General features: G+C 46.9%; 1 protein-coding gene across 1 annotated transcript in view; it reads left to right on the top strand.

Moving 5' to 3' along the window:
• The first annotated feature begins 5,178 nt into the window (after positions 1-5,178).
• The window catches only part of TMEM208 (transmembrane protein 208), a 57,976-nt gene continuing 37,806 nt past the window's right edge, over positions 5,179-25,348 (top strand). The window contains exons 1-3 of the mRNA XM_044275096.1: positions 5,179-5,277; positions 12,576-12,671; positions 19,812-19,871. Coding sequence (XP_044131031.1) covers positions 5,272-5,277; positions 12,576-12,671; positions 19,812-19,871 — 162 coding nt within the window. The 5' untranslated portion in view covers positions 5,179-5,271. The remainder of the gene's footprint in view (positions 5,278-12,575; positions 12,672-19,811; positions 19,872-25,348) is intronic.

Raw genomic sequence — 25,348 nt, 5'->3', positions numbered from 1 at the left:
TGCATCCATTTATTCACAGCGGTAACACTATACAATGGCCACAAGAGGTCAGCAAAACACCTAGAAGCAGGCATGGATCATTGTATTACTGGGAACTATTACATCCATTTATTCACAGCTGTAACACTATACAATGGCCACAAGAGGTCAGCAAAATACCCAAAAGCAGGCATGGATCATTGTATTACTGGGAACTATTGCATCCATTTATTCACAGCGGTAACACTATACAATGGCCACAAGAGGTCAGCAAAATACCCAAAAGCAGGCATGGATCATTGTATTACTGGGAACTGTGACAGCCATGAGTAAATGGCTACAACATGGCCACAAGAGGTCAGCAAAACACCTAGAAGCAGGCATGGATCATTGTATTACTGGGAACTTTTACATCCATTTATTCACAGCTGTAACACTATACAATGGCCACAAGGGGTCAGAAAAACATGATCTTTTGGAGTATCACTTATGCAGTTGGATTCTCCTGTGTTTCTAATGTTCCCTCTTTATATTATAAAGGTGTTGGTTTAGGCTGGGGCAACATCCATCACTTGACATGAAAGTTGCACCACATTTGATCTACTAAATGTCAATGGTGTCGCAGTGCAAGTTGCGACAGTCACAAAAAATCCAGGCCTGAATACAGTGTCATTTTTATTGCAGTGAACGTTGTTAAAGCAAAATCAATAAAACATGGGCAAGATGTCTGCTTGCTTATTTGGAGTCTACCTCGGCCTGGAGGTTGGAAGAAAACCTCCTTATTCAGTTTTGGGGTAGGAATAAGGGGCGGAAAGTGTCCATGGCAGTTATTGCTAGATGGGTTAAAAGGGCCATTTCCGAAGCCTATTTAGCGCAGGGTCTCTCGCCCCCTTCAGGGTTTGGAGCCCACTCCACCCGAGCGGTAGCTACGTCATGGTCCGAGAAGGCGGATGCCTCCCCGGCCCAAATTTGTAGAGCAGCAACTTGGAGCTCTCAACATACTTTTTTAAAGCATTACAGGCTCCAACTTCACACGGATTCCGCCTTTGGTAGGAAGGTGCTTCAGGCGGTTGTCCCCCCCCTAGTTTCTCATTAATAGTCCATCTCGCATGGGGTGCCGTCATGGGTGAGGGTTAAAAAAAAAATAATAGGCTTTTTAGTTACCCTTTATTAGGTTATATGCGGAGTACCCCGCTACTTCCTTATAGGTTTCTGAGAGTTTCTCTCTTGAGTATTGAAGAGATATAATGTACCGTATTGGATCTCTCTCTCTCTGTCTCTGTCTCTGTGTCTCTCTCTCTCTCTCTCTCATTCACCTCCGGAGTACTGTTTATTACTATCACTGGTGCTTGGTGGGGGTGTGAACCTTTTATCTTCTCAGGTTTCCTTTCCCGGATGGGAGGTCCCTGGTCGCATGGGGTGCCGTCATGGGTATCGAGAAAAACAATTACCGGTAAGCAATGTTGTTTTTTATATTAGGGTTTTTCTAGATCTCAGATTATACAAATTTTCGGGACCTTGTGACATATTACAAGGGTGTGCCGGCATACATACATAATTCCTCTGGGTAGCCATCTTGTATGCTTCTGGCATATGTAATAAACAGTGAACTCTCATCTTCCTGAAGCCTGGGTCACCTATGATATAGATGGACACTTCTATTACCACTACTCTGTGAGGCCGGCTATAAAAGGTCATAAAGGCTATACCAGGCCCAGCTCATCCTGTCCTATAAGATAAAGATCAGCTCGCTGTCAAGCCTGGCTGGAGCGTGATATCATTAATTTCCAGGTCTGGTTTGAGGAGAGCTAATAGCCCTTAATTAGCTCTGGGCATAAAACCAGTCCACTTTCATATTTCATTTATGAATCAACTTATGCCCTTTCTGACACCAGATCCAGGCTCTACAGAGTATTGTGGTTAATTGGGTATCAAATATGACCAGATTATGTGATTCTGTAGCTGACCTATGGGTGGTAGAAGAACTACAGGTCCCAGCATTACCGTGTGTGGTCTCATTCTGTATGTAAATAAATAAGGATCGCAAATAAGTATTCTGTATAAAAATAGGCCGATGTATCAGGGAGAGATTATAAAATCTAAATGGCCAAGTCTTCCATATTCTAAGCTGCTGAACAACGTACCTTGCCTTTGAAGAGACGTTACCAGGTAGTTGGTTAAATTGCATTTAGGAATTGTAGCTGGGGGTGATTGACTGTGGTTGGTCAGTAAGTGATATCCGGTTCATCCACTGATCTGTGTGATAGTGAATGACCCGGATAGTCGGCTCGTGGACCGGGAACCCACGTGGTGGCAGTTACCGAAGTGTAGTGGGGGGTTGTTAGCCGGATGGTAATACCCAGGTCGTGTGAGGTCTCTGTGTGTGCGCAGACTCCGTCACAGACCGCTACGTCACAGCTGTGGGATCCCGAGCGATCGGATCCATAGTTCGTGACACTCAGGTCTCCTTTTAGTGGAGTCTATCCCATGTTTTCTAGATTAATTCAGGATCTCAGTTGATAGAAATTTTCTGCACCTTATGATCTATTACAAGGGCTCATTTCTGTAGATTTCATGTTTTCTGTATTTATTTCTGGATCTGTTTCTACACATTTTGTGGGCTTTGTTTATACCCTGCTAGGAAAGGTAAGAATTACAGGAAAGGGCCGATGGCAGTGGGGGGCATGATGGCATTGAAGGGCTGATGGCACAGAGGACTCGCACTGGGGGGAGCTGATGGCGCTGAAGACGGGGGAGTGATAAGTTTTTCTAAAATAAAATGTTCTTTAGTTTTTTCATCTGTGGATCTCCGTTTATACCAATTTTCTAGACCTTGTGATATATTATAAGGGCTCAGGTCTCCTTTCTTTGGATTCCCTGCGATGGAGAGTTTGCATGAGAGATATTGTATGCAAGGCCATGCACCTGTGGTATTTTGGGAAAGACATTCAAATTAGTGTTCCTAATAGGGATGAGTGAACCGGAACCCCATTGAAGTCAATAGGGACCCAAACTTTGGGGCTGTACAATAGTCATAGAAAGGACTAGAGGGCTGCAAAATGGGGGTAAGAGCAGGACAGCTGCCCTGCAAACAAATGTGCATAGCAAAATCACTTGAAATAACGTTAAAGACGTAAAAATAAAAAATAGTCTTGAACCAGCAGGCGGAGGTCTGGGGCCACTATTTGCTGGGTGCAGTTATTTTAGGGCACTGTGTGCCGATAATTATTGAAGGGGTGCTATCTGCATGGTACTAATTCTAGGGGGTTTATTAGTTTCTGCAGTGTAGTATTGGGGAGCACAGTGGGCACAGTATTGGGGGCACTATCTGTGTAGTATCAGTATTATCAGGGGGTTTATCTGTTTCTGCAGTATAATATTGGGGAGCAGGGCAAGCAGAGTACTGGAGGTGGTAGAATGGTTTACGTCCAGAAGATGATGCAAAAGTTGTAAACTAAGTTGTTGTTTTTTTGTTTTTGTCAAACTGCAGTGATGAGAAATGGCTGAAAAATGGTGGTCTGGAAGGAGAAGATGAGGAAAAATAACATCTACATCAGAGGAGATGTCACTGTAGTAGCCTGTATGTTCTGTAGTGATGGGAGGGGGGGATATAGAATTTGGCTCACCCTGCCACATCCAGACCCAGCCTTCAGGTCACACTGTGCGTGTTCTGAATTCTGGGGGCTCACACCCATCTACTACATTATCTGTACTCAGAGAGATATCACTGTTATCTGTGGTGTTATCTATGTGCTACATTATCTGTAAAAAAAAAAAAAGGGACAGGTTAGGACAGTTGGAGGCTTTCCAAAAAAGGGTTCTTTCCCTCGCTCAGTCTATTTTCTGTCTGATGCCACCACAGAGTCGGTAAGGATGAGAGCAAGAACCACAGCCTTATCTGTTACAGCCAAGGGCTCTGTGGTTGAAGTCTTGGATTAGCAATGAACTTCTGCAGTCTTCCCTTTCATGTGGGTTTATTATTCCTTCAAGACCTAGAAAGAATCTTGGAATAAGCATCGGACTCCAGAAAATGCTTTCAACGGATGACAGTGAAAAGAAAGCTTCCCTTTTGCAAATTATTATTATTATTTTAATTTTTTTTGGGATCCTCTTTTATATGAAGATTCTTTTTATATAAAAGATATTTGACAATATGGTCACATGGTGTAGGAGAATGATATGTGGAGAGGATACACAGTGTGATATAGATCAGAGATGCTTGCATGGTGTATAAAGGTACAGATATACATATAGGAGAATGATATGTGGGGAGGATACACAGTGTGATATAGATCAGAGATGGTCACATGGTGTATAAGGGTACAGATATACATATAGGAGAATGATATGTGGAGAGGATACAGTGTGATATAGATCAGAGATGCTTGCATGGTGTATAAAGGTACAGATATACATATAGGAGAACAATATACGAGGAGGATACACAGTGTAATATAGATCAGAGATGGTCACATGGTGTATAAGGGTACAGATATACATATAGGAGAATAATATACGAGGATACAGTGTGATATAGATCAGACATGGTCACATGATGTATGAGGGTACAGATATACATATAGGAGAATGATATGTGGAGAGGATACAGTGTGATATAGATCAGAGATGGTCACATGATGTATGAGGGTACAGATATACATATAGGAGAATGATATGTGGGGAGGATACAGTGTGATATAGATCAGACATGGTCACATGATGTATGAGGGTACAGAATTACATATAGGAGAATGATATGTGGAGAGGATACAGTGTGATATAGATCAGACATGGTCACATGATGTATGAGGGTACAGAATTACATATAGGAGAATGATATGTGGGGAGGATACAGTGTGATATAGATCAGAGATGGTCACATGATGTATGAGGGTACAGAATTACATATAGGAGAATGATATACGAGGATACAGTGTGATATAGATCAGACATGGTCACATGATGTATGAGGGTACAGATATACATATGGGAAAATGATATGTGGAGAGGATACAGTGTGATATAGATCAGAGATGGTCACATGGTGTATAAGGGTACAGATATACATATAGGAGAATGATATGTGGGGAGGATACAGTGTGATATAGATCAGAGATGGTCACATGATGTATGAGGGTGGGCTGGGCACACACAGTCAGAGATGGTCACGCGATCTATCAGCAGGGGCGGGGCAGTACGGATTGACGTTGTTTCTCGTGTCGGCGCCGTTTACTGACGTCATATCTCGGCGCCGGATGTGTGGTTTTGCTGAGGTGGAAATGTTTTGCAGTCATGGCGGTAAGAACTCGATTTCTGAGAGCAAAGGGGTTCTATAGCGGGAACATTTCGTAGACGACTGGGTGGTGCCGGGCAATGTATTTTATTAGTGAACTGTGTTCTCTGTGACCTGTCCCTGAATTACCCCCATGTGGCCAGCCACCTCTCCCTGAATTACCCCCCATGTGACCTACCTCCTGCTCTTTATTTACCCTCTGACCATTATCGTGCCCCTGAATTGCCCCCCCATGTGACCAGCGAGCTGCCCCTGAATTGCCCCCCATGTGACCAGCGAGCTGCCCCTGAATTGCCCCCCCATGTGACCAGCGAGCTGCCCCTGAATTGCCCTCCCATGTGACCAGCGAGCTGCCCCTGAATTGTCCCCCCATGTGACCAGCGAGCTGCCCCTGAATTGTCCCCCCATGTGACCAGCGAGCTGCCCCTGAATTGTCCCCCCATGTGACCAGCGAGCTGCCCCTGAATTGTCCCCCCATGTGACCAGCGAGCTGCCCCTGCATTGTCCCCCCATGTGACCAGCGAGCTGCCCCTGAATTGCCCCCCCATGTGACCAGCGAGCTGCCCCTGAATTGCCCCCCCATGTGACCAGCGAGCTGCCCCTGAATTGCCCCCCATGTGACCAGCGAGCTGCCCCTGAATTGTCCCCCCATGTGACCAGCGAGCTGCCCCTGAATTGCCCCCCCATGTGACCAGCGAGCTGCCCCTGAATTGTCCCCCCATGTGACCAGCGAGCTGCCCCTGAATTGTCCCCCCATGTGACCAGCGAGCTGCCCCTGAATTTCCCCCCCATGTGACCAGCGAGCTGCCCCTGAATTGTCCCCCCATGTGACCAGCGAGCTGCCCTGAATTTCCCCCCCATGTGACCAGCGAGCTGCCCCTGAATTGCCCCCCCATGTGACCAGGAGCTGCCCCTGAATTGCCCCCCCCTGACCAGCGAGCTGCCCCTGAATTGCCCCCCGTGTGACCAGCGAGCTGCCCCTGAATTGCCCCCCGTGTGACCAGCGAGCTGCCCCTGAATTGCCCCCCCATGTGACCAGCGAGCTGCCCTGAATTGCCCCCCCATGTGACCAGCGAGCTGCCCCTGAATTGCCCCCCCATGTGACCAGCGAGCTGCCCCTGAATTGCCCCCCCATGTGACCAGCGAGCTGCCCCTGAATTGCCCCCCCATGTGACCAGCGAGCTGCCCCTGAATTGCCCCCCCATGTGACCAGCGAGCTGCCCCTGAATTGCCCCCCCATGTGACCAGCGAGCTGCCCCTGAATTGCCCCCCCATGTGACCAGCGAGCTGCCCTGAATTGCCCCCCCATGTGACCAGCGAGCTGCCCCTGAATTGCCCCCCCATGTGACCAGCGAGCTGCCCCTGAATTGCCCCCCATGTGACCAGCGAGCTGCCCCTGAATTGCCCCCCCATGTGACCAGCGAGCTGCCCCTGAATTGCCCCCCCATGTGACCAGCGAGCTGCCCCTGAATTGCCCCCCCATGTGACCAGCGAGCTGCCCCTGAATTGCCCCCCCATGGACCAGCGAGCTGCCCCTGAATTGCCCCCCCCCATGTGACCAGCGAGCTGCCCCTGAATTGCCCCCCCATGTGACCAGCGAGCTGCCCCTGAATTGCCCCCCCATGTGACCAGCGAGCTGCCCCTGAATTGCCCCCCCCATGTGACCAGCGAGCTGCCCCTGAATTGCCCCCCATGTGACCAGCGAGCTGCCCCTGAATTGCCCCCCCATGTGACCAGCGAGCTGCCCCTGAATTGCCCCCCCCATGTGACCAGCGAGCTGCCCCTGAATTGCCCCCCCATGTGACCAGCGAGCTGCCCCTGAATTGCCCCCCCATGTGACCAGCGAGCTGCCCCTGAATTGCCCCCCCATGTGACCAGCGAGCTGCCCCTGAATTGCCCCCCCATGTGACCAGCGAGCTGCCCCTGAATTGCCCCCCCATGTGACCAGCGAGCTGCCCCTGAATTGCCCCCCCATGTGACCAGCGAGCTGCCCCTGAATTGCCCCCCCATGTGACCAGCGAGCTGCCCCTGAATTGCCCCCCCATGTGACCAGCGAGCTGCCCCTGAATTGCCCCCCCATGTGACCAGCGAGCTGCCCCTGAATTGCCCCCCCCATGTGACCAGCGAGCTGCCCCTGAATTGCCCCCCCATGTGACCAGCGAGCTGCCCCTGATTGCCCCCCCATGTGACCAGCGAGCTGCCCCTGAATTGCCCCCCCATGTGACCAGCGAGCTGCCCCTGAATTGCCCCCCCATGTGACCAGCGAGCTGCCCCTGAATTGCCCCCCCATGTGACCAGCGAGCTGCCCCTGAATTGCCCCCCCATGTGACCAGCGAGCTGCCCCTGAATTGCCCCCCATGTGACCAGCGAGCTGCCCCTGAATTGCCCCCCCATGTGACCAGCGAGCTGCCCCTGAATTGCCCCCCCATGTGACCAGCGAGCTGCCCCTGAATTGCCCCCCATGTGACCACGGCTGGCCCCTGAATTGCCCCCCCATGTGACCAGCGAGCTGCCCCTGAATTGCCCCCCATGTGACCAGCGAGCTGCCCCTGAATTGCCCCCCCATGTGACCAGCGAGCTGCCCCTGAATTGCCCCCCCATGTGACCAGCGAGCTGCCCCTAGAATTGGCCCCCCCATGTGACCAGCGAGCTGCCCTGAATTGCCCCCCATTGACCAGCGATCTGCCCTGAATTGCCCCCACCTGTGACCAGCGAGCTGCCCCTGAATTGCCCCCCCATGTGACCAGCGAGCTGCCCCTGAATTGCCCCCCCATGTGACCAGCGAGCTGCCCCTGAATTGCCCCCCCATGTGACCAGCGAGCTGCCCCTGAATTGCCCCCCCATGTGACCATCGAGCTGCCCCTGAATTGCCCCCCCATGTGACCAGCGAGCTGCCCCTGAATTGCCCCCACCATGTGACCAGCGAGCTGCCCCTGAATTGCCCCCCCATGTGACCAGCGAGCGAGCTGCCCCCTGAATTGCCCCCCCCATGTGACCAGCGAGCTGCCCCTGAATTGCCCCCCCCATGTGACCAGCGAGCTGCCCCTGAATTGCCCCCCCACGGGACCAGCGAGCTGCCCCTGAATTGCCCCCCCACGGGACCAGCGAGCTGCCCCTGAATTGCCCCCCACGGGACCAGCGAGCTGCCCCTGAATTGCCCCCCCACGGGACCAGCGAGCTGCCCCTGAATTGCCCCCCCACGGGACCAGCGAGCTGCCCCTGAATTGCCCCCTGATACCAGTAGTGTGCTGCTGAATTAGCTCTTGTGATCAGCTACCTACTCTTTAATTATCCCCTGTGACCAGGAATCTGCCCCTGTGTTTTTCCTTCCTTTTCTACTTGTGACCAGTAACCTGCTCTTTATGCCCCTGAAATGCCCTCTCTGACCAGCTATCTGCCCGTAAACCTAATCTGTGACCAGTTATCACCCTCATCCCCGGTGACCAAATGGCTTTGGCGAACTGTAACCTGCCCCTGGCCTACCCTCTGCTCACTACTTACCCCCACGGATCTGTACGTTCCCTTTTGTTTTGGGAATTTTTTGATACACTATTTTTTAGGCTGCAGTCATTATGTACTGAGCCAGAGGTGTCAGGTGCGGGGGAGGCTCAACTGAAACCAGCCTGACCCATGTCTATCCAGAGATAAATTGGGAACTCAAAGTGGCCCTAAAAAAAGACATAGTAGTGTCCCCATGTTGTAGGTGGAGCCAGACTGGCAGAAGGTTTGGCCAAGTCCAAGTAGGTGTTAGGAATAGGGTAGGTGTTTAGTCTTGTCGCCATTTGCGACTAGACCCGCCGCCGCAGCTCTGCAGTTAAATACAGAGGCGGGGCACAGGAGCTGATAGTTCTTTGCCCCACCACCGATGTTGTTCTCAGCAGCGCAGTGGAGGATCTCTCCCTCCCCCTGTGCTGTCGCCGCCGCCAATGAGAAGAGAGACGGGAGGAGGAGGGGAGGGGCTGTGGCCACTGCGCCACCAATGAAGATAACTGACCCTCCCTGTATTTGTGTTAACAGGTCAGTTATGGGATAGTTATCTTCATTGGTGGTGCAGTGCGCCCCCCCCCCCCCCAACACCCCAGTATAATAAACATTGGTGGCGCAGTGCCAATGAGGGTTAAGCATTGATGCTGACCTGACACATATACAGCTCTGCTACATCTGTCTATTCCCTTCCCGATTAGAACTATGGCTGAACAGCAGCATATTCAGCTCTGCTACATCAATCAGCCCCTCCATAAGCCCTCATAGGCACAGTTATACACAGCAGCGCAGCCCCGATCTCCTCACCATTGACTGAGGAGATCAGGGCTGCGCTGCTGAACTCTGAAAAACCGGACAGCTCCCCACCTCCTTCTACACTATTCTCCGATGCGCTGATCTATAATTATTTGTGCTGCGTATAGAATGGAGCCGCGCATGGCTCTGTTTCAGATGCGGCACAAAGGAATATAGCTCCGTGCGGCGGTCCGGAGGCCACTGGATGCCGGAGTTCTTCTGCGGAAGCGCGGCCCATGGATGCGAGCGGCGGCCGTATCCATGGGCAGTGAAGATAAATAATTTATTTGGAGATTTTGATTTTACAAAGAACAGTGTTTTTTTTTTTTTATATACATTTAGAAAAACGTTCACTTGGGGGTATACAATTTAATCAAATATGATGATTAAGATGGGAATACCCCTTTAAGTTCTCCTGCAAAATGTCTTGATAAACTTGGGAATTCATTTTTCCTTTGATGATAGCAATCCGTCCAGGCCCTGACGCAGCAAAGCAGCCCCAAACCATGATGCCTCCACCACCATACTTCACATTTGGGATGAGGTTTTGAGGTTGGTGTGCTGTGCCTCTTTTTCTCCACACATAGTGTTGTGTGTTTCTTCCAAACAACTCAACTTTGGTTTCCTCTGTCCACAGAATATTTTGCCAGTTTTGCTGTGGAACATCCAGGTGCTCTTGTGCAAACTGTAAGCGTGCAGCAATGTTTTTTTGGACAGCGGTGGTATCCTCCCATGAAATCCATTCTTGTTTACCGTTTTATGTATTGTAGATTCGCTAACAGGGATGTTAGCATATACCAGAGACTTTTGTAAGTCTTTAGCTGACACTCTAGGACTCTTCTTCACCTCATTGAGCAGTCTGCGCTGTGCTCTTGCAGTCATCTTTACAGGACGGCCACTCCTAGGGAGAGTAGCAGCAGAGCTGAACTGTCTCCATTTATAGACCATTTGTCTTACCGTGGACTGATGGACAGCAAGGCTTTTGGAGATACTTTTATAACCCTTTCCAGCTTTATGCAAGTCCATAATTCTTAATCGTAGGTCTTCTGAGAGCGCTTTTGTGCGAGGCATCATTCACATCAGGCAATGCTTCTTGTGAAAAGCAAACCCAGAACTGGTGTGTGTTTTATAGGGCAGCTGTAACCAACACCTCCAATCTCCTCTCATTGATTGGACTCCAGTTGGCTGACACCTCACTCCAATTAGCTCTTGGAGATGTCATTAGTCCAGGGGTTCACACACTTTTACCACCTGCACTGTGAATGTTTACATGGTGTGTTCAATAAAAACATGGTAACATTTAACTCTTTGTGTGTTATTAGGTTAAGCCGACTGTGATTGTCTATTGTTGTGACTTAGATGAAGATCAGATCACATTTTATGACCAATTTGTGCAGAATCCTAATCCATATCATTCCAAAGGGTTCACATACTTTTTCTTGCAACTGTGTGTGTATGTATAATATATATATCTATATCTCTCTCTCTATATCTCTCTATCTCTCTCTCTATCTCTCTCTCTATCTCTCTATCTCGTGCACCTACAAGGAAGGTTACACCCAATCTTCAAGGAATAGTATATAAATAGGAAAGTAGTAGGACACACCTACACTTGGATACACATAGGAGATTTGTTTAAAATTTGATTTATTCAAGCAAACATATAAAATACATTTAGTAATATTAGTAAAATGAATAAAATGGTGGAATGCACACTATAATACAACTCATACGTATAGCCCCGGAGTAGTAGGGATAAAGAAGGATAAAATCTTCCTAGGGCTCTATTTGTCCGTAATGCAGCGTTCACAGAAACAAGTCTAAATATTCAGCTCTTTTTGCATAGTTCGTATTGTTCAGGAGCTGCAGGATAGAGCTTACAAAGTGGCACTGAGGAAGGAGTCGTAGCCAACTCCGAAACGCGTTTGGTGAAAGAGGATCCCATGAAACTGAATACCTAACCGGAATACTGAAGCGCTTCATACTGATAACAAGGAGAGGGATCGGTATCAAATAAAATTGGCAGGAAAAATCTAAGACTGATTGTCGTCGTAAACTAACCTGCAGCTTGATTAGAGCACCTTGCAGGAATCTTTACCAACAAATTCATAACTACGACACTCCTGCAATTGATGACCGAAGATCCCTGGATCCATACCCTGGAAATCACATCACCGTCTGCAAGCGCAACACATGTGGGACGCCACGCTTATCGCAACACAGCCGACACAATCTTACGAAATCGTGAGTAAAAAACTAATGCTGAACTAGTGTATATGCAGACAGTGAGCCTTGGGACATTATTACCGAACAAAAGGTACATTAGTGGTTAGATCACTCACCTTTAACCGATTACACTGAAGCCACCTTGTAAGCTCTATCCTGCAGCTCCTGAACAATACGAACTATGCAAAAAGAGCTGAATATTTAGACTTGTTTCTGTGAACGCTGCATTACGGACAAATGGAGCCTTAGGAAGATTTTATCCTTCTTTATCCCTCCTACTCCAGGACTATACGTATGAGTTGTATTATAGTGTGCAGTCCACCATTTTATTCATTTTACTAATATTACTAAATGTATAGCATGCAAATATTTGTTTAATCCAGTTTTATGCATATTTTATGTTTGCTTGAATATAGATACCAGCGCATTGTACATACCTTCTAATGAAGGTTTCCAGAGAAATTCTTCCCATAGACAACAGTGAGCTTTGTAGCACAACTGGTATGGCCTCTGTCTTTCAAGCAGAAGGTTTGGCGCTTGAGCCTCTCTGGTGACCGTATAAAAGTAGGGACCGGAAACATTTTTAAATATCCAGGCGTATCCTCATATACTGTCAGAATGCTAGCAGTGTATGGGAATACTCCCACGGAGGACTATGTAAGTAGCCTTATATGGGGTCCGGCAGTGGAGTCCTGAGCAGGAGTGGAGACTACGGGAAGCTACACTGCCACTCCGCCCCTGTGTCTATCTTTCTACTGACTGGATAACTGTATATATGTTGATAATTGTTTGTATTTAGCCTAAAGGAAAAGTGGGCACAAAGGGGAAGAAGCAAATTTATGAGGAGAACAAGGAGACACTGAGCTTCTATCTGCGCATCATTCTGGGCGCCATGGTGAGTGCATGACTGCGGGATTGTACTGTACCACATGATTATACTGTACAGCGTGACTTACACATGACCCCGTGATTATACATGACCGCGTGATTAGCCAGGTCCATAAATATCGGACATCGACACAATTCTAACATTTTTGGCTCTATACACAGCCACAATGGATTTGAAATGAAACGGACAAGATGTGCTTTACCTGCAGACTGTGAGTTTTAATTTGAGGGGATTTACATCCAAATCAGGTGAACGGTGCAGGAATTACAACAGTTTGCATCTGTGCCTCCCACTTGTTAAGGGACCAGAAGTAATGGGACAGAATAATAATCATAACTCAAACTTTCACTTTTTAATACTTGGTTACAAATCCTTTGCAGTCAGTTACAGCCTGAAGTCTGGAACGCATAGACATCCCCAGACGCTGGTCTCATCCCTGGTGACGCTCTGTCAGGCCTCTACTGCAACTGTCTTCAGTTCTTGCTTGTTCTTGGGGCATTTCCCTTCAGTTTTGTCTTCAGCAAGTGAAATGCCCAATCAGATTCAGGTCCGGGGATTGACTCGGCCATTGCAGAACATTCCACTTCTTTCCCTTAACAAAAACTCTTTGGTTGATTTTGCAGTATGCTTTGGGTCATTGTTCATCTGCACTGTGAAGCGCCGTCCAATGAGTTCGGAACCATTGGGCTGAACATGAGCAGATAATATTGCCCGAAACACTTCAGAATCCATCCTGCTGCTTTTGTCAGCAGTCACATCATCAATAAGAAGCAGTTCCATTGGCAGCCATACATGCCCACGCCATGACACTACCACCACCATGCTTCACTGATGAGGTGGTATGCTTAGGACCATGAGCAGCTCCTTTCCTTCTCCATACTCTTCTCTTCCCATCACTCTGGTACAAGTTGATCTTAGTCTCATCTGTCCATAGGATGTTCCAGAACTGTGAAGGCTTTTTGATGTCGTTTGGCAAACTCTAAATCTGGCCTTCCTGTTTTTGATTTACATCTTGTGGTGAACCCTCTGTATTCACTCTGAAGTCTTCTCTTGGTTGTTGACTTTGACACACATGCACCTACCTCCTGGAGAGTGTTCTTGATCTGGCCAACTGTTGTGAAGGGCGTTTTCTTCACCAGGGAAAGAATTCTTCGCTCATCCACCACAGTTGTTTTTCCCTTTCATCCTCCATGACGGCATACCATGAGAGATGACCCGCCTCCAACCAGGTAGGGACAGGAAGTATAAATTTGACCCTCCTCCGGCTCCTCCGCAGTGTCTTCCTGTCCCTCCAGGTAGGAGATAGGTTTTCCCTTATGGTCGCCGACCATGAAGAAAGAAGAGGATTACCATGTGAGGAGTCCAGACCCTAGTTGGGGAAAACGGGCTCTGAAAGACCTGTCTCTTACCTGCTGCTAGCGCGGGCAGACAGGTCCACGTGGGGCCGGACACTCAGGGAGTCCCTCCGGTCGGTTGCTAAACTCCACACTGCGATCCGGCATGGCCGGCGCTCACAGTGTCGTCACCGGAAGTGGACGCGCTCCATGCGTTCCACAGGCTTACTTCCGGTATGGGGCCTGAGAGCACTTCCGGGCGGTGGATCGCATGCCGGCGGCGGCGGGAGATTCAAAATCGCGCAGGATTATGACGGAGGTCGTCCTCTGATCTGAGGTCTTAAGGTAAAGCTATTTAAGGGGGAACAGTGAGCTGGCTTCTTACCCTAAAATCATGCTGGATCCAGGTGAAATATGGAGACCACTCAGGGATCCGTACCAGTGAGTAATGTCGCCAGGACAAGGGTAAAGGCAGTATATTCTGTTAAGTTAACCCTTATGTATTTTCTTTCTTTCTGTATGTGTGTCAGAGAAAGAGAGTGCTCAGAAAGCAAAATCTAGTCAGAGGGCAAAAAAGTGCAGTCTCTGTTCTGTTAAACTTTCTGATTCCTCTACTAGGAAAGTGTGTAAAAAAATGCACTGACAACATTTCTAAGGATTTGGTTCCGTCCCTAAAAGAAGAACTTAAAAACACAATTAGGGAAGAAATCAGGGCTGCTATGTCAGATACCTCATTAATCCCTTCCTGCTCCAAACAGGCGCAGGGACCAGCGAGGGGGATTCAGAATCAGGCTGAAGATTCTGGTTCGGATTCAGAAAAATCTGTAGACCAGTCCATGACGAGATGTTCAGTGGATTTGAGCAGAGGTCTAACCGAGGCTTTCCGGTACATAAAAACATGCACGATCTAATTAAAAGGGTATAGAGATCCCCGGATAGGAAACTATTCATTCCTAAGACAATAAGGCGACGGCTCCCCTTTTCTAGTGAAGATGAAGCTCTTTTAACTACCTGTCCTAAGATAGACGTTTCCCTATCTAAATTAGTGAAGGGTCCAAACGCCTTACCATTTGACCCATGGATAAAAAGACGGATCAGACCCTCAAAAAGACATGGGAAGCTTGTGCGGCCCTGTTCAAACCAAACCTAGCTGCAACTTCAGTATCCAGATCACTAAAGAAATGGCTCACGCAGTTAGAATCCTGACTGAAAAGCGGAAATACATATGGTGATCTAAAAGATTCCTTTCCGCTCTTAATTAAAGCTGTGGATTTCCTATCAGATTCCACTGCGGAATCTGTCAGGATAGCTGCAAAGGCATCTGGGTTAGCGGTCGTGGCAAGAAGGTCCCTCTGGTTAAAGTCTTGGTCAGGTGAGGTCAGTTCAAAATTAAAGTTATGTACCTTACCTTTTCATGGTAATTTGTTGTTTGGAGAAGATTTAGAGTCCATCCTAGAAAAGGCTTCCGATTCAAAGTAGACCTTTCCCAGAGATTCCGGGAAAAGGAAATTTCCCTTTCGGAGTGTTAAAAAAAGGGACCCCCTTTCAAGCAAAGTCAACAAACCCTTGGGTCTTAAATACAATATCAGAAGGCTACAAAATAGTTTTCCGTCTTCCTCCTCCCTCAAATATTTTCAGGGTAACTCCCATTCAAAAAAAAAAAAAAAAAAAACAGCTGTTCTCCAAACAAATCTGGAAGAAGGGATTCGGAAGCTACTGGCTCAAAAAGCCATAATTCCGGTTCCCTATTCTCAAAAAGGTCAGGGATATTATTCAACCGTTTTTCTAGTAAAAAAACCAGACGGGAAATTTCGGTTAATAATAAACCTAAAAAACTTAAACAAGTTCATACAGTACAACAAATTCAAAATGGAAACAATAAGATCAACCGTGAATCTGCTGGAAAAGAGAGACTTCTTAGCCTCCCTAGACTTAAGAGACGCATACTACCATATTCCGGTATACAAACAGTCCCAAAAAATTCCTGCAGATAGCGGTTTATTTGGGGAAAGATCTGCTCCACTTTCAGTTCCAGGTATTACCCTTTTGGGATAACCTCGGCCCCCAGGGTCTTCACAAAGGTGATGCTAGAGCTGGTGGCCCACTTGAGAAGGAGGAACATCCTGATTATTCCGTATCTAGACGACCTACTGATAGTAGGCGAATCAAAACAGTCACTGGGGAACAATCTCTTAGTGACCTGCCAGACGCTGTATCTAGCAGGATGGCTAATAAATTGGGAAAAATCAAAGCCAGTCCCGTCCCAGGAAATAATTTTCTCGGGTCTCTCCCTGGACACCACTCGTCAGAGGACGTCTCTTACAGAGCAAAAAGTCTCTGGAGTGGTAAAAAAGGTCTCAAGGTTTCAGAGTCATCCATCTTGTTCGATACGAGAAGCTATGAGACTACAAGGGACCTTGACCTCTTGCATCCCTGCAGTAAAGTGGGCTCAGTTCCACTCTCAAACTCAGCAACAGTGGATATTAGCCTGCTGGGACAGAAACCAAAGTTCATTGGAACAAACAGTTCTGATTCCCTTTACGTTAAACCAGAGTCTTCTGTGGTGGAAACAAGTAAGTCACCTATGCCAGGGAATTCCATGGAATTCGGAGGAACAGGTGTTCATCACTACAGATGCAAGTCCTTGGGGGTGGGGAGTGCATTACTCTCATCACTATTTCCAAGGGGCCTGGCAGACCACCAGAAGACTTGGTCCTCAAACCAAAAGGAATTGATGGCAGTTTGGGAGACTATAAAAGTGGCGAGTCAATACATAGAAGGAAAAGATGTCCAAATAAGATCAGACAACACAACAGTGGTAACGTATTTAAACCATCAAGGTGGAACAAGAAGCCAATGTCTGAGCCAAATAACAGAAAAAAATAAAATAAAATAATTTTCCTGGGCAGAAGGAAATATAAGATCCCTTTCAGCAGTCCATTTAAAAGGAAGCTTAAATGTAAAAGCAGACTTCCTAAGCAGGGTCAAAATATGTCGAACAGAATGGAGTTTGAAGGAAGAAGTTTTTCTCCAAATAACCCAAAAGTGGGGGGTTCCCCAAATAGACCTCTTGGCATCAGCCACAAACGCAAAAGTAGGTCGTTTCCTTTCCCTCAATCCAAGAGACAAAAGCGAAGGCATAGATGCTTTTTCAATAAAATTGAATTTCCATCTAGCTTATGCCTTCCCCCCCTGCAACTAATGTCTCGAGTGATAAAGAAGATAAGGCAAGACAGGGCTCATGTTATTTTGATAGCCCCCTTATGGCCCAAAAAATCATGGTTTCCTCTTTTGAAGATCATGTCCATCCAAAGTCCATGGATCCTTCCTTGGGATCAGGATTTGTTGTCGCAGGGTCCACTTCTCCATCCCGAGGTGGAAAAGCTGCATTTGGCAGCTTGGAACCTGAAAGGTTTATCTTAAAAGCTAAAGGCCTGACAGATCCTGTCATCAATACTATGTCGGCTAGTAGAAAGGAGACAACCTCAAAGATCTATAATAAAGTTTGGAGAGCCTTTAATACCTGGTGTATAAAAGAGAAAGTATCCCCTGAAAAATTTTCAGTCCTTTCAGTTCTAGGTTTCTTACAATCTGGGCTGGAGAAAGGTCTTCGTCCCAATACTCTGAGGGTTCACATATCGGCCCTTAGTGCAGTTTTGATTAAAAAAATTACCAATCATTCTTGGGTTGTCAGATTCCTTAAAGGGGCAGATAGACTGAGACCGTCATTGAAAGCTATGACTCCCCCCTGGGATCTTAATGTAGTTTATCGGGCTTAATAGAAAGCCCCTTTGAACCCTCATCATCGGTCTCTGTAAAATATATAACACTGAAAACCCTGTTCTTAGTAGCAATTACATTAGCCCGCAGGGTTAGTGAAATCCAGGCCCTGAAAATTAATGAACCTTTCTGTGTTATTTCTTCAGATAGAATTACGTTTAAATTGGATAACTCCTTCCTTCCCAAAGTTGTGTCTAATTTCCACAGGCAAGAAGAAATATTGGTTCCCTCGTTTTGTGAAAACCCGAAAACAGAAGGGGAGGAGAGGTTTCATAAATTGGATGTGCGGGGAGCAGTGCTTATATTTTTAGAGGCCACGAAGGCTTTCAGAAAGACTGACTCCTTGTTTGTTCAGTTTCTTGGCACAAATAAAGGGCAGAGAGCGACAAAAAATACTATTCCAGATTGATTACAACAGCGATCTCAGATTCATATAAAGTGCTAGGGAAATCACCTCCTGAAGCCTTTACAGCCCATTCTACGAGATCAGTTTCTGCCTCTTGGGCAGAGAGGGCTAACGCTTCACTAGAGCAAATCTGTAGGGCGGCCACTTGGTCTAGCCCAAATACTTTTATCAAACATTACAGAATCCATGTTAAGGCAGGTCAAGATCTAGCCTTTGGGAGGAAAGTCCTTCAGGCTATAATCCCCCCCTAAGTTGTTAATATGTTATATCTCATGGTATGCCGTCATGGAGGATGAAAGGGAAAAACCAAATTACGTACCGGTAATTCCCTTTTCATGAATCCTCCATGACGGCATAGGGGTTTCCCACCCGAAAAAATAAATAAATAAATAATAATATATATATATATATATATATATATATATATATATATATATATATATATATATAAAATAATAAAATAAATATAAAAAATATATATATAAAGTATATACGTTCATAAGAATATGATAGGCCTACACATAGGTGATGGTGTGTGTGATGGTGTGCAAATAAAAATAAAATAAAAAAGGGTATAAATGGAAAAAGATTCGAAAGAACACTCTCTAGGCTGTCGATCCAGAAAGACACTGAGGAGGAGCCGGAGGAGGGTCAAATTTATACTTCCTGTCCCTACCTGGTTGGAGGCGGGTCATCTCTCATGGTATGCCGTCATGGAGGATTCATGAAAAGGGAATTACCGGTACGTAATTTGGTTTTCCGTGGTCTTCCGGGTCTTTTGGTGTTGCTGAGCTCACCGTTGCATTCCTTCTTTTTAAGAATGTTCCAGGCAGTTGTTTTGGCCGCGCCTAATGTTTTTGCTGTCTCTCTGATGGGTTTGTGGTGTTTTTCAGCCTAATGATGGCTTCACTGATAGTGACCGCTCTTTGGATCTCATCTTGAGAGTTGATAGCAACAGATTCCAAATGCAAATAGCAGACTGGAAATGACCGCTGGACCTTTTTATCTGCTCATTGTAATTGGGATAATGAGGGAATAACACACACCGGCCATGGAACAGCTGAGAAGACAATTGTCCCATTACTTTTGGTCCCTTAACAAGTGGGAGGCACATATGCAAAGTGTTGTAATTCCTGCACCGTTCACCTGATTTGGATGTAAATACCCTCAAATTACAGCTGACAGTCTGCAGGTAAAGCACATCTTGTTTGTTTCATTTCAATCCATAGTGGTGGTTTATAGAGCCAGAAATGTTAGAATTGTGTCTGTCGGAATATTTATGGACCTGACTGTATACTGTACCGTGTGATTATACTGTACCACGTGATTTACACATGACGGTGGGATTGAATTATGTACGTGGCCATGTTGGTAGGCATGCTGCGTATTTTGGCTGCTCTTGCTTGATGCTGCGTGTGTGTTTTATATATACAGTGATGTCTGTTATCTGATGCTTTGCTCTGATTAGCAGCCTCTGGTTGCCAGGACCCCAATATTCCAGGAACAGGTATTCCCTAATCTCATGGCTCCATATAATCAATGACCCAATTAGCGGTGGTCTCTCCACATAAAGCGGCTTGTGTGTTTCCAGAATGTACCATGTGACTTCTCTCTCTTTCACACCAGGTGTTGTATGTAGCCGTCTCTCTGGGGATCTTCTACCACTCGTCTACTTTCTGGAGCTGGGTAAGGTCACACATGAAAACATGTCCTCACTTATAATGGGGGTACATGACAGTAGCTGGAGACAGATGACTGGTGAGAGATTGTATGGTGCCCCACAAATAGCCCGACAGACGGCAGTGAGGAACTCGCTGATTTGCTGAGCTTCAAGCCACAGAGATTAAGGGGGGGCAGTGACTGCAAGTAGGGTTTTCAAGTACAACTAGGTTTGCTGTGTGGAGCGAGGTTTGTGAGTTTTATGTATTCTCCTTCTTTGTTTTATTTTAGCACATTCTTCAATTACAATGTGCAGGGTTTAACCCTTTCCAGACATGTCTTGTATTTAAAAATGGTGACCCCTCGCAAGTGCAGTGTTTGCTGTAGCTGCTAGGGGTCAGCTCTGGGGTCAGCAGCTAGGTAACAGTTAGGGCTGTTTCACACGAGCGGATGCCGTGCGTGACATCCTCTCCGTGAAAGAGTGCCAAGACCCGATGCAGACTGCAGAGGCACGGAGCATTAACATGACTGATAATGCTCTGTGCCTCTCTGTGATCTCTTTACTACAAAATCACAGTGACAACTGTGATTTGGTAGTAGTGAGGTCACAGAGAGGCACGGAGCATTATCAGTCATGTTAATGCTCCGTGCCTCTGCAGTCTGCATCGGGTCTTGGCACTCTTTCACGGAGCGGATGTCACGCACGGCATCCGCTCGTGTGAAGCAGCCCGTAGGAGAAGTGCCAGGGAGGCTAGTCCTGAGCTGCCACACCCTAGTATATATGCCTGTTTGGCTGATATTGGGGAAGCGAGCTCAGGACCAGCATCAGTGCGGCAGAGCGTAGCTCCTAGCACCCAGGAGGATGCCTGCTGTAGGAAGGCCGGGAGTAGTAGTGCAGGGACTGAGAATAGTAGGGGAAAGTAGGGGTGTCCCTAAGTAACTTTACACCCATGAAAGACAGAGCTGCTGGTAACAAAAACCTGTTACAAACCAACAATATAAAACACGATGCCCAAAACTCTAAATTATGCACTGAACCCCTTCCTGACCAGTGCCGTAATAGTACAGCAGCATGTGACTTGCCGCCCAGCGCCATACTATTACGGCAGGCCGATCGGGTGGGCGCAGCCCGATCAGCTGCAGGGGTCCTGCAGTTACTGATAGCCGGTGCATTAACCCTCGATGTGCTGGGGGTCAGTGCTGACTGCGGCACGTCTGATGTCCTGCGGTGATCGGAGCAGCCATCAGGTCCCCGTGCGGCTGTGACGGGGACCCGATGGCAGGGAAACCAGCCCGTTGCATAAGAGTTGCCCAAAATTAAAAAAAATAAACTATGGCTTTCAGAATATGGAGACAATACAAATTGATTTATTTTTCAAAAATGCTAAAAATTAGTCATATTTGGTATTGTCGCATCTGTAACAACCCGCTCTAAAAAAAATAGCACATGATCTAACCTGTCAGATGAACATTGTAAATAACTAAAAATAAAAACTGTGCCAAAATAGCAAGTTTTTTGTTACCTTGCCTCACAAAAAGTGTAATATAGAGCAACCAAAAATCATATGTACCCTAAAATAGTACCAACAAAACTGCCACCTTATCCCGTAGTCTCCAAAATGGGGTGTCTTTTTTGGGGGGCGTTTCTACTCTAGGGGTGCATCAGGGGGTCTTCAAATGTGACATGGCAGCTTAAAATTATCCCAGTGAAATCTACCCTCCAAAAACCATATGGCGTTCCTTTCCTTCTGCACCCTGCTGTGTGCCAGTACAGCAGTCTACGCCCACATATGGGGTGTTTCTGTAAACTACAGAATCGGGTCAATAAATATTGAGTTTTGTTTGGCTGTTAAAGGGAACCTGTCACCGGGATTTTGTGTATAGAGCCGAGGATATGGGTTGCTAGATGGCCGCTAGCACATCCACAATATCCAGTCCCCATAGCTCTGTGTGCTTTTATTGTGTAAAAATTTTTTTTTGATACATATGCAAATTAACCTGAGATGAGTCCTGTACCTGACTCATCTCATTTACAGGACTCGTCTCAGGGTAATTTGCATATGTATCATAAAGTTTTTTTTACACAATAAAAGCACACAGAGCTATAGGGACTGGGTATTGCGGATGTGCTAGCGGCCATCTAGCAACCCATATCCTCGGCTCTATACACAGAATCCTGGTGACAGGTTCCCTTTAACCCTTGCTTTGTTAGTGGGAAAAAATTTGATTAAAATGGAAAATTTGCCCAAAAAGTTCAATTCTGACCTTTTCCATTAATTTTTGTGGAACACCTAAAGGGTTAACAAAGTTTGCAAAATCAATTTTGAATTCCTTGAGGCATTTTAAAGTTATTACCACGTAAAGTCGCACATGTCGGATTTGCAAAAAAATGGCCTGGTCAGGAAGGTGAAAACTGGCCCGGGGTAGAAAGGGTTAAAGGGGTTGTCATTTCAGTAAGTGGCTTTTATCTTGACGAGAAAGTTAATACAAACCACCTCCTAATGTACTGTGATTCTCCATATTTCTTCCTTCGCTGGCTGGATTCGTTTTTCCCTTACGCCCATGACTGCACCCTTGAGAGACTGCCTCCATCCAGGAAACGGGAACTTTCATGGAGAGCTCTTAAGGAGGGGCTCTGCCTCTATACCACCAGTTCCTGTTTCCTGCCCTATGGATAGGACATCTATGTGGAGAGCAAGGATCAGGCTGCAGGAGCCCCTGAGGTGCAACATTTATAGGGGTTACCTGGTGCGGCATAAGACTCCACTAGGAACAGCCTGCTAAGTCCGGGGCCAATCCTTGTGGGTCCTAAATGTTTTGTCGGGCTGGTGTTCCTGGGCAGTCCCAGCATAACTGGGAGGTGATGCTGGCACGCTGGATCCTCCTGGCAGTGTTCAGGAGGTCTGGGGCCTTTTCTCTGCCTTCCTCCCTGGAGGGGCTTACAGTTTTCTTGGCATGCTCTACGCGTGAACCGGAAGTTGCGAGACACAACTTTCGGTATTTGGAACATATGTGGCTACTAGAGTTGTTGTGATACCAAATTTGTTATTTGGTTTCGATACAATGAAAAAGTATTGCGATACTCGATACCATTCGATACCGCGCAAAAAAAAAAAGCCATGTGCATTCCGCATTTTAAAAAATGGCGAATCACGCTGTTTTTATTTATTTTTTCTGTTCCGGCGTTCACCGCATAGATTATTTTTTTTTTATATTTTAATAGTTTGGACTTTTCTGACATGGCGATATGTATTATTTATACATTTTATATATGAAATTAGGAAAAGGGGGTGATTCATACTTAATATTTTGGTGTGTGTGTTTTTTTTTATTTTATTTTTATTTAATAACTATTTTCCCCCCTTAGGGACTAGAACCTGGGATTTTGTTCATCCGTTGTCCTATTCACCCTGATAGAGATCTATCAGGGTGAATAGGACTTCACACTGTCCCTGATGCTCTGTGCTTTGTGCACACAGCATCAGGGATGTTGCCATGGCAGCCAGGGCTTCAGTAGCGTCCTGGCTGCCATGGTAACCGATCGGAGCCCCAGGATTACACTGCTGGGGCTCCGATCAGAAGCTGCCACTGCACCACCAATGAGGGGGAGGGGAGGGGACCCTGTGGCCACTGCCACCAATGACTTTAATACTGGGGGGTTGAGAGGGGCCGGCACACTGTGCCACCAATGATTTTAATGGGGTGGGGGGTTGAGGGGGGCGCTCTGCGCCACCAATGATAATTACCTCTTAATACAGGAGGCGGGTACTGGCAGATCAGCGGCAGTTAATCCCTCAGGTGCAGCACCTGAGGGGTTAACTGCCGCTGGGATCGCAGCTCCCTGTCAGAGGCAGTGTGCCGGCAATGCGATTCTGCTGTCGGCACCCGCCTCCTGTATTGTGTGTTAAAGTCTACTTTTCCCGGGTCCAGACTTTAAGTATCAGGCTACACAGAGCGGCGCCCAGAGATGTCCCAGCACTCACCATTATTCCTGGGCGCCACTCCTTTCGCCCGCTGTGCCCGATTACTGTCTCCTCTCCTGCTCCATATGCTAATTACTATCGGAGCAATGGGGAGGAGACATCAGCTTCTCTAGTGGGCGTTCCTTCTCCCTCGCTGTAGCGCTGTCCAATCGCTCCAATCGGATGTCTCATCTCCATCGCTCCGATAGTAATTAGCATGTGGAGCAGGAGAGGAGACAGTAATGGGGCACAGTGGGCGAACGGAGTGGCGTCCAGGAATAATGGTGAGTGCTGGGACATCGCTGGGCGTCGCTCTGTATAGGAAAAGTTGTATCATTAGTGGCGCAGTGCGCCCGCCCCTCTCTTCTCATTATTGGCAGCAGCACAGGGGGAGGAAGAGACTGCTTCCTTCTCCCCAGTGCTGCTGAGGGAACATGAGCGCGCTGACAGCAGCGCGCTCATGTTCAGAAATACTAGACTGCGCAGAAGCGCAGCCCAGTATCGGAAAAAAATGGAAACGTATCGACACTGGGACAAAAGTATCTAAATTTTGATCCCCGTAACAATCCTAGTTGCTACAGTGAAGGAGCATTCTGGAAGTAAGGGGAGGGAGATCCTCTGCTGCAAGGGCCTCATGGTAATGGCGGCAGGGACCTGACCTAGGGTATTTAAACCTTTCAGCGTGCGGTCAAAAGGATGCCAGCCAGCCTGCAAGCATCTGTGGATCCACTTATTGAAAAAAACTCTATCCCTGTCTGGTACCATGGAGGAAGAGGGTAGTCAGCGCGCTGATGTCCAGGAGGGTCATGATGCCAGACCGGTATTCCTGGTGGGGTAAGGGGGTTAATCCACACCTTTTTATTTCTTCCTTCAGTGTCTATTAGGCGCTTATTCTCTTATTTTATTTTAGAATATCAAAGAGGGCCCTAGGAAAGCTTCCACTAAATCTAAAGGAAGAGAGCGTGCAGTATGCAAGAAAAAAAACTCGCTCCTTCATGGTCTAAGTTATGTCAGCATTGTGTGAACAGGGTGGTAGAGGAGGAATCCCCATCACTACAGAGTATCAGATAGTCAACGAAAATGTTTAAAAAGTGCTTCCCTTCCACAGCTTCAGGCAAGCAGGGTCCCTCTAATATAGTATTCGATTCGGAGTCTTCAGACGAGAATGAGCAAGGAGAAATCCTAGAAGATTTAAACTCTTCCTCAGATGAAGAAACCACGGGTAGGGCTTTATTTTCCCCTGAGGATATGGATTCACTGTGAAGGTGGATGAATCTCTGGAACAAAAATCTATTCACGATATGTTTGGCGACCTGGGGCACAAAAGATCAAGAGTCTTTCCGTTAAACGAAAATCTAAAATATTTAATTCAGAAAGAGTGGAAAAAACCTGACAAGAAGTTTTTTTTATCCCTAGAAATGTTAAAAGAAAATATCCTTTTGAGGAGGGCGAGTCCTCCTTCTGGGATAGGCCTCCTAAATTGGAAGCCCCAATCGCCAAGATTTCTAAATGGTCTGCTTTGCCTTTTGAGGACCTCTGTAC

This window comes from Bufo gargarizans, unplaced genomic scaffold (assembly GCF_014858855.1).
Source record: "Bufo gargarizans isolate SCDJY-AF-19 unplaced genomic scaffold, ASM1485885v1 original_scaffold_872_pilon, whole genome shotgun sequence".
Lineage (NCBI taxonomy): Eukaryota > Metazoa > Chordata > Amphibia > Anura > Bufonidae > Bufo > Bufo gargarizans.
Note: the sequence above shows the minus strand (reverse complement) of the source record. Positions and strands in the feature narration are given on the sequence as shown.